This window comes from Poecilia reticulata, chromosome 12, assembly GCF_904066995.2.
Source record: "Poecilia reticulata chromosome 12, P_reticulata-male-v2, whole genome shotgun sequence".
Classification (NCBI taxonomy): Eukaryota; Metazoa; Chordata; class Actinopteri; order Cyprinodontiformes; family Poeciliidae; genus Poecilia; species Poecilia reticulata.
Genome location: NC_088841.1, coordinates 23,928,114 through 23,943,743, shown reverse-complemented (window position 1 = coordinate 23,943,743; position 15,630 = coordinate 23,928,114). Strand labels below are relative to the sequence as shown.

Sequence of the window (15,630 nt, the reverse complement as noted above, 5' to 3'; positions counted from 1 at the left end):
AATATTATCTTAATTAATGTGCCAAATTTCCTGTCCAAAAAAAATAAGAACATATTGGAAATATTAGAGAAAATAAATCAATGTGTGATTAAAAAAGTGACAGAAAACTAATTAATAAAACATTATGGCAATAAAATTGAAAATAAAATAATAGTAATTTTGATCATGCATTAATAAATAATCATGTAAAACAGCTGTATAAAATTTATCATCCTATATCTGTATGATTGTATCTGTTCTGTATGTTTTCACTACATTTCTGCTCACAGTTTGTCGTAAATAAAATCTGGTTTTAAAGAACAAAACATTCTGATTCAGTTTAGATCAATAAAAAATAAGCATCTAATTTTTGTGGGGGAGTATTTTGATTTTCATCACCGACTTTGTTGCCCCTTGTGGACTCAGAAATGATCCAGCTGTTGCTGTGTGGGTGGAAAGTGGTTTTTAACCTGAGCAGATGGAAAACTTCTCCGGAAACCTGGATAAATCGGCCTCCGTCCGGATCTCCAGCATCAGAGCCCCGTTTCCACACACAGCAGCGTCTTCTTTGCGATTAATCGATGGTTCAAATAATTGTCAGATTATTCAGTAGTCGATTAATCTTTAACTGAAATTTCCAGGCTTAAAAATAAACGTAATTAAGCCCAAACTGGACAAAAACGCCTTTGCTGTGAGTTTGTTTTAGTGTAATATTTACAGTAGAATCGAGACCAAAGCTTTTGGTGAGATGTTGTGTTTTTGCAGTGCAGAGCTGAATGGTGCCAGCTGGTTTTGATAAAGTGACTATCAGTGTTTTCATCACGTTTTGTTTGCTCTCCATCTAAAGTTTTATGCTGTTTTCAGCTCATCACTCACCTTCTTCTCTCCTCCCACTCTTCCTCTCCGACCTCTGGCTCCCTCCTCCTCCTCCTCCTCCTCCTCCTCCTCCTCGCAGTGTGCTGCCAGTCTCTGAGCTGGAGAGACACTCAGACAAACCCTGCAAACACTTTTTCTGGGGGGAAAAAAAAAGCAACAAAAAAAAAAACTTTCTTTGCTTCTTTTATGTTCTGGACTTCACCACAGAGCGATGTCGTTTTTCCTCAGAAAGAAAGCAGCGATGCTCCAAATCTACCTCCTGGCTTTTGTCGGTAAGCGCTCATGAAGCTGCAGAATAACGACACTTGCCGATGATTCATACTTACCGTTCCGTCTGTTTCTCTCCGTCTCCAAGCCGCAGCTCGGGCCCACAGCCGGCTGCTGCCAGGTTCCTGTAACTTTGAGTCCAACACCTGCGGATACACGTCAGACGCGGACTTTACCAGCTGGACTCTGCACAGAGACGGTACTTTCATTCCCTACTGCATCTTTAAAGCTACTGTGTGTAACTATAACCAGAAGGACATGTTTGTTTTACACATTATTTAAGATTGTCACCATGTTGTGACAGTTTTACATCATAAATATCGATTTCCTCCACCTCCTCCCCGAGCTGCTCGCGACCAAAAGCAACCAATCAGAGCAACTTACCAGATAAACAGTTTTTCCGCTATGCTAGCTGAAGCCTACAGGATCTGTTCTGGAGGCATAATCCCTACCATTAATGTGCTAAAATGTGTTTTTCCCACATTTGTTGAGACTGTCACTGTGTTGTGAAATTATAATATATAACAAAGATCGCTCTCCTCCTAGAAAAAAACAAAACAAAAAAAACAATAAGAACAAACTTAACGTTTTCTCACCGTCAACGGTGGCTATGCTAAATGCCGTTAGCATTTATGACAGGCTATGCTAGCTCCATCATAGCAGAGAGCAAAATAAGTAACTGTGTCTATTTTTTAAATGAAATTATAATTCTTCTAATGAATAATAAGTGTCATAAAGTAGACCAAAGATTATACACTTTGTTCCGTACCATCAGATATGTTGGTATGGAAGATATGTTTTTTCCCCACATTTGTTAATACTGTCACTATGTTGTGAAAGTATATTTATATAATAAAGATTAATCTCCTTCATTTCCTCCTCCTATTACCGAAATGAACCGACCAAAAACAACCAATCAGAACAAAGAACTTAACATTACAGAAAAACTGTTTATCTACATTAATCTACGGCTATGCTAACTAGCCTTAGCATTCATGACATGCTGTGCTAGCTGCATCTGGTAGCTTCTAGCTACATGCGCTGAAGAAATACTTCCAGTTTATTAAAACATACATCAACAAAGTGTAACATATTTATTTACATTAATTAAAATAACACTTGTTATAAGATGGCATATTTTCCAAGACGATGTTATAACTTTCTTAGTAATAATAATTGTCATAATTTAGTTCAAATATTGTAATTAGAAAGTACATAGTAACTACAAGTCTAACTGATCCTGAACCGCCATCTTGGTAGGCAACCACAGAGTAGTCAAAAATTGTAATCAAGTAATAGTTGTAATGTGCTTATATTGTTCATAAATCAGATAAGAGGCGAGAGATAGTTTTAAGATGGTGGCTTATTTTCCGTTGTCATAGCAACTCCATAGCAACTGTCATGGCAGTTACAGATGGCTACTATTACACACAAAAACCAAAAAGGAAGAGGAGCTCAAATTTTCTTCTGATTATCTAGCTCATTTTTTTATATGTCTTTTTAAAAAAAAATAAAAGTCACATTCCGCAGCTTTAAGGATGCAGAATGTAACTTCAAGATGCTGTTACTGCTGCTGATTTCTTGGCTGAAGCACTAAAGCCCTCTGTAGGAAAAGGTCCATCTGGTCTGCATTGACTGCAGCATCAGTGAACATCTGGAGAGAGAGAGAGAAACGGCACATTTTGGCTTCCCCTCGGGTTTGTAGTGCAGCTCATATGAATGAGCTCAGTGCATCCCCATATCGAAGTTATGTCAGCGTTTATTTGTGTAGCTCACAGCCTGATGAATGGAGCTCAGATCATGTGATTACAGTGATTACTCTGTCATTTGTTGTGCATTCATGTTTCTGTGCTGAAAAACAAAATTCGCGCTCAGCGTTAGGAAGACGGCTGCATGAACGCCTGGAGCTAGCGCAAACAGCTGGACTGTGTCAAGTTAATTGACATGGAGTGTGGCCTACTTCAAGGCCACACTTCAGGTCACTTTATTCATGACGTTTCAAGATAAGCAAAGGTTGCCGTTTCTTTTAACCTCACCATATCTGAACATTAAGGCAGGAAAACCATAAATACATATGGTGGTTGGGGAATCCTGCTGTTTGAAACTGCTTTAACCGCTGTAGTGCCAAGTTTATTTTTATTTCTTTTACACCAAATACACCTGGACACGTACGGGTTGGCAACAGAAGTAAGCCGGTAGCAAAAACAAACACCAACTGGCCATAAATGTGCACTTTCCTGTGATGCTAAAAAGCTTGCTAGCTAGTGAACATGCTTAATATTCACTTGCTAGCTACCTAGCTCAAATGTTTGCCTGAGGGAAAAATCCAGAGAAAAACATAAGCTACATATAATATACAAGACTAAATTATAACAGTGTATCAGTGCCCTTGTAGATAGAAATAAAAGAAGAGTAAATTTCCACCACAACTTAATCTTGGAATTAAAAAAAAAGAGACATTTTCTGCCTTTCAAAAAATGGAAAATATTATAGCAAAAAACTCTGAAATTTTGAGATTTATTTCTGAACTTTTCTAGTTTTTGAAATTTCCATGTTTTAATTTTTCTAGAAAATGTATTTAGATGAACTCTGAAATGAACATGTTTTCACCACAGCTTGCTACCGCTTCTGAGAGGAGCGGCCATATTGGATCCTCAAGTCGATGTTTGAAAAGCATTTTATATTAATAGAGTTTGAAAAACTCTACGACTTCCTGCAGGCAGTGCAGTTAATTTTCTTTTCTTTCGGAAATCGTGATTTCTGAGTTTTTACTACAAATGAAACATTTGAAGCATTGGTACAAGCTAGCAACCAGTCATGCTAGCAGCTAACCACAGAATGCTAATGTTTTAGCGTCTGCTGTACTAATTAATGTGAAAACGTTTGTATTTTACATTTGCTTACATTGTAACTGTTAACTTAAGTAAACTCTGTTGCTCTGGGCTTAGCTTTGTAACGTGACCATAACTTGTTTTAGCTTTTTTTTAAGCTTAATATATTAAATAACTACTTTTCAGAAATTTTTAAGTGCTAAAATAGATATTCTGTAATCATCATTGCATCACCAGTAAACCAGACAGCGCTGGAAAAACGTCTGTAAGCTTTTCTGTGTTTCCATCCATCATCATTGGTTGAAGTTGACTAAAAACTGCCCCGCTGTGGCAGCATGACTCATGACTCAGTCGCCTTTCCTCCAACTGTTTCCATCCTGGTTGCTATGTCCTCAGGCTTGTTGTAAAACCTCAGTGGCCTTTAATTGTCGATTTCTTCTCCTTTCTTCTGCTTTTGTTTATGCTCTTTTTACACCAAACATCACGAGCAAAGCCATGCTGACTACTGTTGACTGGATGCGGTTAGTTGATATTTATTGACAAACGCCAATGAAATGAGTTTCCTATTGAGTGGCTGCTCTGAGTCTCGATTCTTGGGTGTTTTCCTCTCGTTCTGCAGAGCTGCAGGCTGCAGAGCATTCCACAGGGCCAAATAATAAATGACAGACCACTGAGAGCTCAAATGCCCTGAGGCTCACAGGGGTCACGAAGGAGGATTCATGCTGAACTGAGTCAGAGACTTATGACTCTGGGTTTTAAATCCTGATCTGGATTATCATACTCACTTCTGTATATTGTTTCAGAGCCTCTAATATAAACAGCATTTAGTTTGTTGGGGTTTTTCCCAAGGGGAAATCCGTTCTCCTTTTTGACTGAAATTAGCTATATAGTCCATATTTCCGTATTCTATGTAACTGGGCGCTGAGGGACGGATGCTGCATTTGTTTTGGATAAGATGTCGGAGCTTGGAATGCACACCGGAGTGTTGGAGTTGGAGGAAGTTCTGGAAATTATGTCGCTTTTAAAGCTGCAGTATGTAACTTTGATACAGAATATGAGGTGAAGATTGATCTCCTACACCTCCACCTTGAACTACTGAAGAAAAGCATCGCTCCCCACCAGAAACAACCAATCAGAGCCAGAAGGCGGGTCTTAGGGCTGCCAATCAAATTCATGTACTCATTGCCAAATGTGCTGGTAGTACAGAATAATGTATATTTTTCATCATTGGTGGCCATACTAACTAGCCTTAGCATTCACAACAAGCTATGCTAGCTGTGGCATAGCATAGAGCTATTAGCAATGGGTGGATTGGTTGTTTCCAGTTAGCACTGGGAGAAGGCTTGAATGCAGTAATCAGAAATATTAGTTTCGCTAATGCTATACCATATACATATATAAAGTGCTATACCAACATGGTATTTAGCTGAAGCTAATGCTAAAGCGCTAAATTCAGTCACCTCTGACACAACATGTGTTACAACACAGTACATCCTCAAGCGGATTAAATTTGCTATTGCACTCTTTCCTGTACGGTTTGATTCTTTGTAATGGTTTCATAGTTGTAGTATTGCTAACTCTGTTGCTAATTTTGTTTAGCCTAGCTAACCACGGTAAGGTGGTCAGTAAGCACACAGGGCATCAGCAGATTTTAAACTACAGCCTGTAGTTATGAGCAGGAAACTGAACTGCTGAATAAATAATCTCCTCACTTCAAAATAAGAGCATGAATATAAACTGCTAGCTACTTGAAGAATTCTTAACAGTTTATAACTAAAAGTTCAACACAGATGTTGAACTTTATTCAGTGGAAATTTATGAAAAATTAGCAATTTAGAATTTATTTAAAGAAATGTGATTAAGGGTTGATAAGTGTGCTAAACATTCTCGAAGTTAGCAAAAATGCTTAGCAAACAATTGGCTTTGCTATTAGCATATTAGCAGAAGTAATCACTGACTGTTGTCAGTGTCTGGAAATGTAAACTTCTGTTCACATTGAATTGAAAAGTGGAAAATATTGCTTTAGATAATAGTTTTATATAAATATCCTGTCTATTCTGTTTTGTTTAGGACATTTTGTTGCCGTGGAAACCGCGAGTGACGACGTGGAGGGCAGCTCAGGTTCTGGTATCGAACCAAAGAGAGAAGTGACGGGAATCCTGCTGAGCCCGTCCCTGGAGCACGACGAGTGGAGCTGCGTGCGGCTGGTGTACCAGATCGCCGAGTCGGGTCACATGGAGGTTCTGCGGCGCAGCGAGGGGCGGAGCTTCGACACGCCGCTGTGGAGCAGCAGGACGCCATCAGACAGCTGGGTCATCGCCAGCGTGGACCTGCACAACGCCACCGAGCCGTTCAGGGTGAGGAGGGGGCCCATCCAACCGCTCATCCAACCGTACAACAAAACATCCAACCGTACAACAAAACATCCAACCGCTCATCCAACCGTACAACAAAACATCCAACCGCACATCCAACCATCCAACCGTACATCCAACCGCTCATCCAACCGTACATCCAACCATTCAACTGTACATCCAATCATCCAACCGTACATCCAACTGCTCATCCAACCATCCAACCGTACATCCAACCATTCAACCGTACATCCAACCATTCAACCGTACATCCAACCATCCAACCCTACATCCAACCATCCAACCGTACATCCAACCGTACAACAAAACATCCATCCATTTCCAACCGTACATCCAACTGCTCATCCAACCATCCAACCCTACATCCAACCATCCAACCGTACATCCAACCGTACAACAAAACATCCATCCATTTCCAACCGTACATCCAACTGCTCATCCAACCATCCAACCCTACATCCAACCATCCAACCGTACATCCAACCGTACAACAAAACATCCATCCATTTCCAACCGTACATCCAACTGCTCATCCAACCATCCAACCCTACATCCAACCATCCAACCGTACATCCAACCCTACATCCAACCGTACAACAAAACATCCATCCATTTCCAACCGTACATCCAACTGCTCATCCAACCATCCAACCGCACATCCAATCATCCAACCGTACATCCAACCATACAGACAACAAAACATCCAACCTTACATCAAAACATCCAACTAAACATCCATCAATCCCTCATAAAACCCAATCACTTGTTGTTTTAATGTTAATTTCCACCTTATTGATTATTGTTCTCAGTGGTTATTGGACCGTTATTGATGATTACAGTCAGAACTCTCTGCTGCTGCAGCAGAACCTCCTGCAGCCCGGTTCCCCACGCCTGTCTAAAATTAGTCCGATGCGCAGAGCTTTTATCGTAAACACAGAGCTGGTGTTTACGCTGTGAGCGAGGCAGAGCTTGGCGGACTGGACCGGGACCACGATGATGAGGTGCCAGGCCTCCGCCATGTGTGGGCCCCTCATCACATAAACACACCGGCAGAGTCCTGCGCCGCCTCGGCTTTCTAACGCCGCTCTCTGTCAAAGAAACTCTGCATGCATGTTTTCAATTAGTGCTAATTTACGTTAAACCTGCTGCTGTCACTTCTCTGGGTGTTCCCGTCCCGTTGTGAGCAGATTGTGATCCAAGGTCGGGCTGGAGCGAGCGCAGGGAGCAGCGTGTCCATCTTTGAGATCCACATCACCCCCGGATACTGCCTGGGTGGGTCACTGCTCTTCTTCTGCTGTTCACATCTCTGCTCACATCAGAAGACAAACAACATCCTGATGGACAACAGCTGCTGCTCGGTTCTGCAGCTCCAGCACTAAGAAAACAAAATAAAGCAAAACAAAAGAAGCAACAGGGCCAACCCTTGTTTTTACAGCTTTGTAAATAGAAAAAAAGGGAGTACATTGCTGCCAAAAAACCTTGAAATTTTGATATTAATTCCAGAAATGTAGGAAACTTGGAAAGTTCCTAGTTTAATAAGTCAAAGATTTGCTAGAAAATATGGATAAGTTTGTGATTAAGTTCACACGTTTTCTAGAAAAACCTTTAAAGCTGAAAATTTGGTAGAAAAAATGTCAGAAATTTTCAGATCAATCTCAGAAATCTAGAAAAAATATTTGAGTGTGAAAAGTAAAAAATTTACTGTAAAAAAACTCAGAAAGTTGTGAATTTAAAAATGAAGAAGCTTCTGATTTCACTATGAATTGTTGGCAGTAATACGACCACATTAGACAAACTAGAAACTGTTTTATATTTAATAAACTGCATTTATCTTATGACAATTAACAGAAATAAGCAGGTGAAATAAATTACGTGTTCACTGAGTTACAGTCATTTTTTATATTTAATCTCTAAACGTTGCTTTAACCAGATCCTCTAGGCTGTAGCTTCACGTCGTTGTTGACACCAGATGGTTTTGGTTTAGTTTCTGTCCAAACTGCAGGTTGATTTCGGTTCTTCTGTCTCCAGAGTGCGACTTTGAGGAGCCTCACCTGTGCGGCTACAACAACCAGTGGAACGTGAACGTGAACTGGTACGTCGGCGGCGTCCAGCTGGTCCACAACGGCCTGCCGGACGATCACACCTACCACAACAGGACAGGTGAGGCGGAGAGTCCAGCTGCAAACGATTAATCGTGATTAATCAAATAATCATCAACTAACTTAGTAATCGATTAATCGTTAACAGTCTCTAGAAGAGACCATCTGCAGAAAGAACAATAAATCAAAGCAGCAAAGATTTTATAAATGTATTTACATTTAAGATAAAATAAACTTCTTTGTTTATATTTTACCCAAAACTTATCAAATCATCCAGTTTTAGCTTCAAATTCTATCCAATTATTAATCAATTAATCCAAATAATAATCAACAGATCAACCAGATGAAGCAGAAAGATATACATTTTTCATGTTAGAAGTTTTTTTTAATTTTTTTTTGCTACAAATAATTTAGCTATATTATTGTTTTTCAGGCCAAACATGTTTATTTCGTAATTAAAAAAAAATTAAATTATTTGTTTACTTGTATTTTTATATACGTATATTTCTAATAAGGTGTAAAAACGGTTGAGGGCGTCGATTAACTGATTAATCAATTAATCAAAGGCTACTCAATTAGTCTTTGATTAAGGCTAATTAGACTAAACTGATGGATAATCAGCAATATTGATTAAATGATTAATCATCACCTTAATCAATTGACACCCAAACAACCTGCTGAAATAAATCAATGAAGCCGTTTATCTGCTGCTCTCTGTCAGCAGCTCTGTGTGTCTGAACAGAAATCATGACTCAGCATTTTTCACACCTTATATTTAGACTGAAACAAACCAGCAGATTCTCAGCTGGAAACCTGTAATCTGCAGCGTCTGACTGGATTACAGTCATTTAGCTAACCGCTGCGTGGTTCAGAGGAATCTTCCTCCAGGTCTGCTCCTCTTCCTCAGGTCACTTCATGTACGTCGACTCCAGCTACGCCAAGACCTTCAAAGAGGTCGCCACGCTGGTGTCTCCCATGGCGACGGCGCCGATGTCCGGCTGCCTGAGCTTTCAGTACCAGCGAAGCGAGGAGAGAGGGAACATGTTCACCGTCTTCACCCGGGACCGCCTGGGCCAGTACCAGGAGCTGTGGAGAGCCGAGCCGGACAACCGGGTCGACTCCATCAGCCCCCCAGGAGAGTGGACACCTGTGCAGGTGGACCTGAAGGCTCCATACCCAGTGCAGGTCAGGAAACCAGAGCAGCTTTAACTGATGCATGCACTGCTGTGACACCAGGTCAGGCGTTTGGGCTCAGTACGAGTCCAAACAGTTTGCATACGGTTCCGTACTGACCAACAACCCACTGGACCGCGGGGCAGTTTGGGTCTCCCAGCACAGTCCATTGATAGTTTGACAGAAAGACGTTCCTGCTTCACATTTGTTAGTTTGATGCCATGTCAGGCTGCAGATTGGACTCTGTGGTTCTGCACCAACACATCCTGCACAAGACGCCTGAACTCTTCCAGAATGATGCCAAACCCAAACGACTGGAGCCGATTCTCATCCTGGCACACAAAGCAGAGATAAAACTGCTCTGTCCGTGGAGAGTCTCTGGTTCTGTCCACTGTTCTGACCGGACTGAGGAGCAGAGAGAGGATGTCTCACTCTCCTCTTTTTTTATTACAGTAAACCCACATTTCCTTCTGCTCTGGTTGCAATGAATACGTGAAAGCTGCACACAGGAAACATGCAATATTCTCCAGATTTGTGGCAGAGCTGCCATGCAGCTTCATTTATGATTTCTGTTTGTCCACAGGTGGTTTTTGAAGTGGGCTTTAACAGCCCGAGAGGCGGACATGTTGCTCTGGACGACATTTCCTTTTCTCCAGAGTTTTGTAACAAAGACACAGGTGAGCTGTGGACTTCTGTCTTCATCATGAATCCCAACAAGCCAACAAAAACCCGGGAGATCCGCAGAAATGATTCCTGCCAACATGCTGATCCCTGGCGTTACTTCCACAGAGCCAACCTTCGATCCGTCCGTCGCCAACTGTGATTTTGAATCTGGTCTCTGCCTCTACACCCAGGACCGGAGCGTCGCGTCGTCATGGAGGAGGGTGTCAGTGAAACCCAACATATTCAGGAATGGAGACCACACCACAGGGGCAGGTGAGGGAAAACGGCAAACACGACTTAATGAGATATTGGACCAAACCTTTGAGATTTAGCACATGGATGGTGAAAAATATGTTCATTAAATTGAAATTGAATAAAAAATTAAGTGGTGGGCAACTTTAACTAATCAGAAATATTAGTTCCGCTAATGCTAAAATGCTATATTAACATGTTATTCAGTGAAAGCTAATGCTAAAGTGCTATATTAACATGTTATTTAGTGAAAGCTAATGCTAAAGTGCTATATTAACATGTTATTTAGTGAAAGCTAATGCTAAAGTGCTATATTAACATGTTATTTAGTGAAAGCTAATGCTAAAGTGTTATATTAACATGCTATTTAGTGAAAGCTAATGCTAAAGTGCTATATTAACATGTTATTTAGTGAAAGCTAATGCTAAAGTGCTATATTAACATGTTATTTAGTGAAAGCTAATGCTAAAGTGTTATATTAACATGTTATTTAGTGAAAGCTAATGCTAAAGTGCTATATTAACATGTTATTTAGTGAAAGCTAATGCTAAAGTGCTATATTAACATGTTATTTAGTGAAAGCTAATGCTAAAGTGCTATATTAACATGTTATTTAGTGAAAGCTAATGCTAAAGTGCTAGATTAACATGTTATTTAGTGAAAGCTAATGCTAAAGTGCTATATTAACATGTTATTTAGTGAAAGCTAATGCTAAAGTGCTAGATTAACATGTTATTTAGTGAAAGCTAATGCTAAAGTGCTATATTAACATGTTATTTAGTGAAAGCTAATACTAATGCAACATAACATGGTATTTAGTGGACAAAGGAAATGCAACTCCCCACCCACTTCAAAATAAGAGCATGAATATTGAAGAATTCTTACCAGTCAATAACCAAAACTTTATTCAACTGAAAATTTACAAAAAATAAAAAAATAAAAAATTTAGCAAAAATGCTAAGCTAAAAATTAGCTTCACTATTGGTGAATTAGCAGAAGTTTTCCCAGCTCTGTAGGTCGTTTTCACTTCACTTCCTGACTTTTTCCCTTCAGCCTAAAGGAGTTTTGTCAAAGAGGAACAGAAACAGATTCTTTCTTAGCTTAGCTAAAATCCAGCAGTTCTTATGAAATCCCGGCGTTCCGTAGTTGAAAACAGACGTTCACAGGGACATAAATCCCGTCTTCTCCCACCAGGATCCTTCCTGTTGGCTCACTCCCGGCTGGGCCCGCGCTCCGGCTACGTTAGCAGGGTGATCAGCCCCACGCTGCCGGGGAACACCAGGTTCTGCCTCAGGTTCTTCTTCTCTCTGAGAGGTGATCCGACTCCGGCCGTGAAGTCTCTCTCTCTGTGTGAACGGTTTGCAGGAATCCTGGGTTTTTCTGATTAAACGTGTGGCAGGTTTCAACCAGACGGAGCAGGCGCTGGTGGTTTACCTGCTGCAGCAGGGAGGCCGGCAGGAGAAGATCTGGACCCAGGCGGAGAAGTCCAGGGGGATCTGGATCTCTGCGGACGTGACCTTCCAGACGTCGCAGCCGGCCAAGGTCAGTGGAAGACGAGAGGAGAACCGCATGTGGAAGAATAATAAAGAGAGAGAGACGGAAAAACCACGAGAAAACGAGTCCTGACTGGTTCAGAGGAATGAACAGGATGAAAGGAAATAATAACATGAGAGAAAAAATACACAGGAACTTTGGATTAAAGTTGGGAAAACAATAAAAGTGAGAAAAAATAAAACAAATGGAAAAAATGGACAGAATTCCTGGAGAAATACAGAAGAATGGAAGTTTGGAAAAGTATAATTTCCAAAGTTTTCATCCTTTTATAAATAAATCAAAGCCAATTTTACCTGAAAACCACACAGATGGACCAGAGAAGCTAAAAGCTCACTGACATGGAGCTGAGTACTGATTGGTCAGCAGCCAGAGGCAGAAGCGCCTCACTTCCTGTTTGCCCTCTTCAGATGGCGTTCGTCAGCACCTGCAGGAGTTTCTGGGACTGCGGCTCCGTGGCGCTGGACGACGTCGGCCTGAGCCTGGGAGACTGTGAGCTGACGGCCGGTAACAACGTCTGATTAACAAACTGCAGCGGCTTTAAGGAAACATTTACATGTTTATTTTAAAATTCAAATACTGATTTTTAAAATGTTTATAGTTTAATTTGTTTTCTTAACTTGGGTTGTTTTCAGGCAAATAGTTACTTTTGTTTCAGGTAAACATTTATCATTTATTTTTTTACTTTTATTTTTTTTCATGCAGTTTCTTTTTTAATAAATTTTTATTTGTCTTGTTTTTGTTTTCTTTAACTTTTTTTATTCATCTTTTTCAGGTAAACAGTTAATTTTTATTTTATCAAATTATAACAGATTTTTTTTTCAAGTAGTTTCTTTTTTAATACTTTTTTTATTTGGTACCTTTAAATAAATATATTTCTTTTATTGGAGTAAAAAGTATTTTTTTAAACACGTTTATTTATTATACATTTTTAAGTTAAATTGTTTCTTTTTCCAGGTATCAGTTGTTTTATTCTCTAGCAGCAGCTCTTACATTCTTTCTCGCGGTCGAACCAACCCTGTGGTTTCTCCTGCCTCAGGCTTCCTGTCCGCTCCGCTGCCTGGACACTGTGACTTCGAGGCCGGACTCTGCGGTTATTCCCAGGACAAACACAGGGACGCTGCCGCCTGGCACCAGAGGAGGGGCCCCACTCCCACCTCCTACACGGGCCCCAGAGGGGACCACACCACAGGACTCGGTGAGGTCACCGCCCATCACTTCCTGTTTCCTGTGGCGGCATCCCCCAGACGGCGCCCCCCTCTGCCTGCGACAGGGTACTACATGTACATCGAGGCGTCGCCCATGCTGCCGGGTCAGAGCGCGCGGCTGCGGTCCCGTCCTGTCCGGGGGACCCGGGGCCCACAGTGTCTCCGGTTCTTCTACCACATGTACGGGTCGGGAACCGGGAAGCTCCGGGTGCTCGCCGACAAGGACGGGGAGGAAGTGTTGCTATGGCAACGGAGCGGCGAGCAAAGCATCGCCTGGCTGAGAGCCCAAGTGGAATACCAGAGCCAGAGTCACCATCAGGTGAGACAGAGATAAATCCTGTTATTGAGTCGTATAAAATTAAATAAATATTATTTATATCTATGTAGAAGCAAATAAACATCATGTATTTGTTGAAGTTTTCAGGTTGAATTAGTGGAAACATTTTGGCCTGCAGTCATTTTTTCTCTCTTCAGTTGAAGAATCCAAACAAGCAGAATGAAAAATGGTGAAACTTGAAAACAATGATGACAACATTTGAGCTGCTGCCATGACATTAACCCAGATAAGGAGATAATTTTAGATTCTTACTCCCATTTATCCACCATCACTTCTCCTGTAAACATGGAAGTGAAGCCAAACATCAGCCGTAAATGGATCCGTGTTTCATCCACAGGCTTAAATCGTCAAGCAGTTGGAAAAAGAAAGAGGACAAGTGAAAAGAAAATCTGCTTTACAAAAATCTGGAAAAGTCATGAATCGTCCCAAACTTGACTTTCTATCCAAACATGTTAGCTTAAGCTAATGTGTCCTAGCATAGCTTTTAGTTTACTTCAGTCTAACTTGTCCTAGTTCCAGTTTATATTAGCTTATTGTGTTTAAAAAGCTTGTCTTAATTTAATTTCTTATTTTATCTTAACTGAAATTAATTAGCTTGTTGACTTAGCTTAGCCATTAACTTTCTTGGCTTAGCTTAGCCGTTCTCATTTAAATAAGGCTAGCTGTATTATTTTAGCAGATTGTAGCTTTTCTTGGATAATCTTAACTTCATTTTTCTTAGCATGACATGCCTTGTTTCAGTTAAATTTAGCTTCTTTAGTTCATCCCCATTCAAATTCTGTTAGCATAGCAAAGTTTAACTTAATTTAGTTTACAAGTTAAACTTCCTTAGTTTTCATTTGAATTCTGTTAGCATAGTTAGGTTCAACTTAGCTCACAGTTTCTTGACTTATTTTATTTAATTTTTTTTTAGCAAACATTACTCTGGTTAATCTTAGCACATCTCTTGACTTAGCATATCCAACATTTTTCATTTGATTTAGTTACATTTAAAAAATCTTAGCGGATTTAGCATATTTTAGCTTGAGGCTAACATTACCACAACCCAGTAAAACTTGCCTTAAATTAGTTTAGGGTATTTAGTTTTTATTTCAAATCATTTTCAAAAGTCTTGATTGAACTTGGCTTAGTTTATTTTATTTTAAATTAGTTAAATTTAGATTGATTTATGTTTTTGTTGTACTTTCTTGAGCTATTTTTAGGTTTGGTCAATATAAATTATGTTAGCATGGCTTAATTAATTATAATTAGTGTATTAAACTAGTATCAAAGCTTATTTTATTTAAATAATCACTGCTTAGCTTACTTTTTTAGTGTATTCGATTCCATTTTCGCCTCTTTATTTTTTTAGTTTAATATTTTGTAGCTTAGTGAAAATTAGCTTTAGCAGTGTTCATTTAATTAAGCAAAATAAGATTATTTTATCTAAGACATATTTAAATTATCTCAGCCTGTATTATTTTAAAGTTGGATTAAAAGTATTTTTTTAATGATTTTTAGTTGTCCAGAAAAGATTTGTGTTTTTTTCCAGATCGTTTTTGAAGCGACCCGCGGTTCTTCAGTCAGGAGTGACATCGCCATCGATGACATCATGTTGGACAGCGGCCCTTGCCCAGGTGACCCTCTCCCTCTGAATTACATCAGATAATCTGAGATTACATTCCTGACTCCTCCGTGTTTCCCTGCAGAGACGGAGGTCGCTGTCGCCGTGGGAAGCTCCAACGAGATCGAGTAGAAATATCTGCAGTAGGATGCATGAACCCTCCACTTTCCTCACTCTTTATTTTTGCACAGTAGACAACCCGAAGCGTTGTTGACTCCTACATGTCAGACGGAACATGTGGATTAAAGAAACTCAGTTTTGAATGGGGCAACATGTCAGATATATCAGGCTTTCTCTCTGCACTGATGCACCACAGGGTGTCAGACGGTGTTTTCCTTCACACTTATATGCATTAGATTAATGCTCATCGCTTTAATAAACCCAAGAATGTCGTTAAATGAGATTGTTTGTTGTCA

The 15,630-nt window shown here is 40.1% G+C and overlaps 1 protein-coding gene across 2 annotated transcripts; it reads left to right on the top strand.

Moving 5' to 3' along the window:
* The first annotated feature begins 946 nt into the window (after window positions 1-946).
* On the top strand, window positions 947-15,617 carry LOC103474074 (MAM domain-containing protein 2). Of its 2 annotated transcripts, none has more exons than XM_008424798.3 (15): window positions 947-1,127; window positions 1,211-1,321; window positions 6,024-6,310; window positions 7,516-7,600; window positions 8,357-8,488; window positions 9,335-9,612; window positions 10,184-10,277; window positions 10,390-10,536; window positions 11,710-11,829; window positions 11,915-12,057; window positions 12,477-12,558; window positions 13,106-13,264; window positions 13,340-13,593; window positions 15,143-15,227; window positions 15,300-15,617. In XM_008424798.3, exons 1-15 carry the CDS (start codon window positions 1,067-1,069, stop codon window positions 15,344-15,346), a joined length of 2,085 nt encoding a protein of 694 aa, XP_008423020.2. In that variant the 5' UTR covers window positions 947-1,066; the 3' UTR covers window positions 15,347-15,617. The 2 variants fall into 2 exon arrangements, with proteins under 2 accessions (XP_008423020.2, XP_008423019.2); XM_008424797.3 differs by having other exon boundaries at window positions 12,477-12,573.
* Window positions 15,618-15,630: the final 13 nt, after the last annotated feature.

Excerpts from the sequence above, each read along its gene's own strand:
- LOC103474074 (XM_008424797.3), top strand. The coding sequence starts at position 1,067 with ATGTCGTTTTTCCTCAGAAAGAAAGCAGCGATGCTCCAAATCTACCTC. Across the intron at positions 11,830-11,914 it reads GTTCTTCTTCTCTCTGAGAG|GTTTCAACCAGACGGAGCAG; the intron begins GTGATCCGACTC and ends AACGTGTGGCAG. Across the intron at positions 12,574-13,105 it reads AGACTGTGAGCTGACGGCCG|GCTTCCTGTCCGCTCCGCTG; the intron begins GTAACAACGTCT and ends CTCCTGCCTCAG.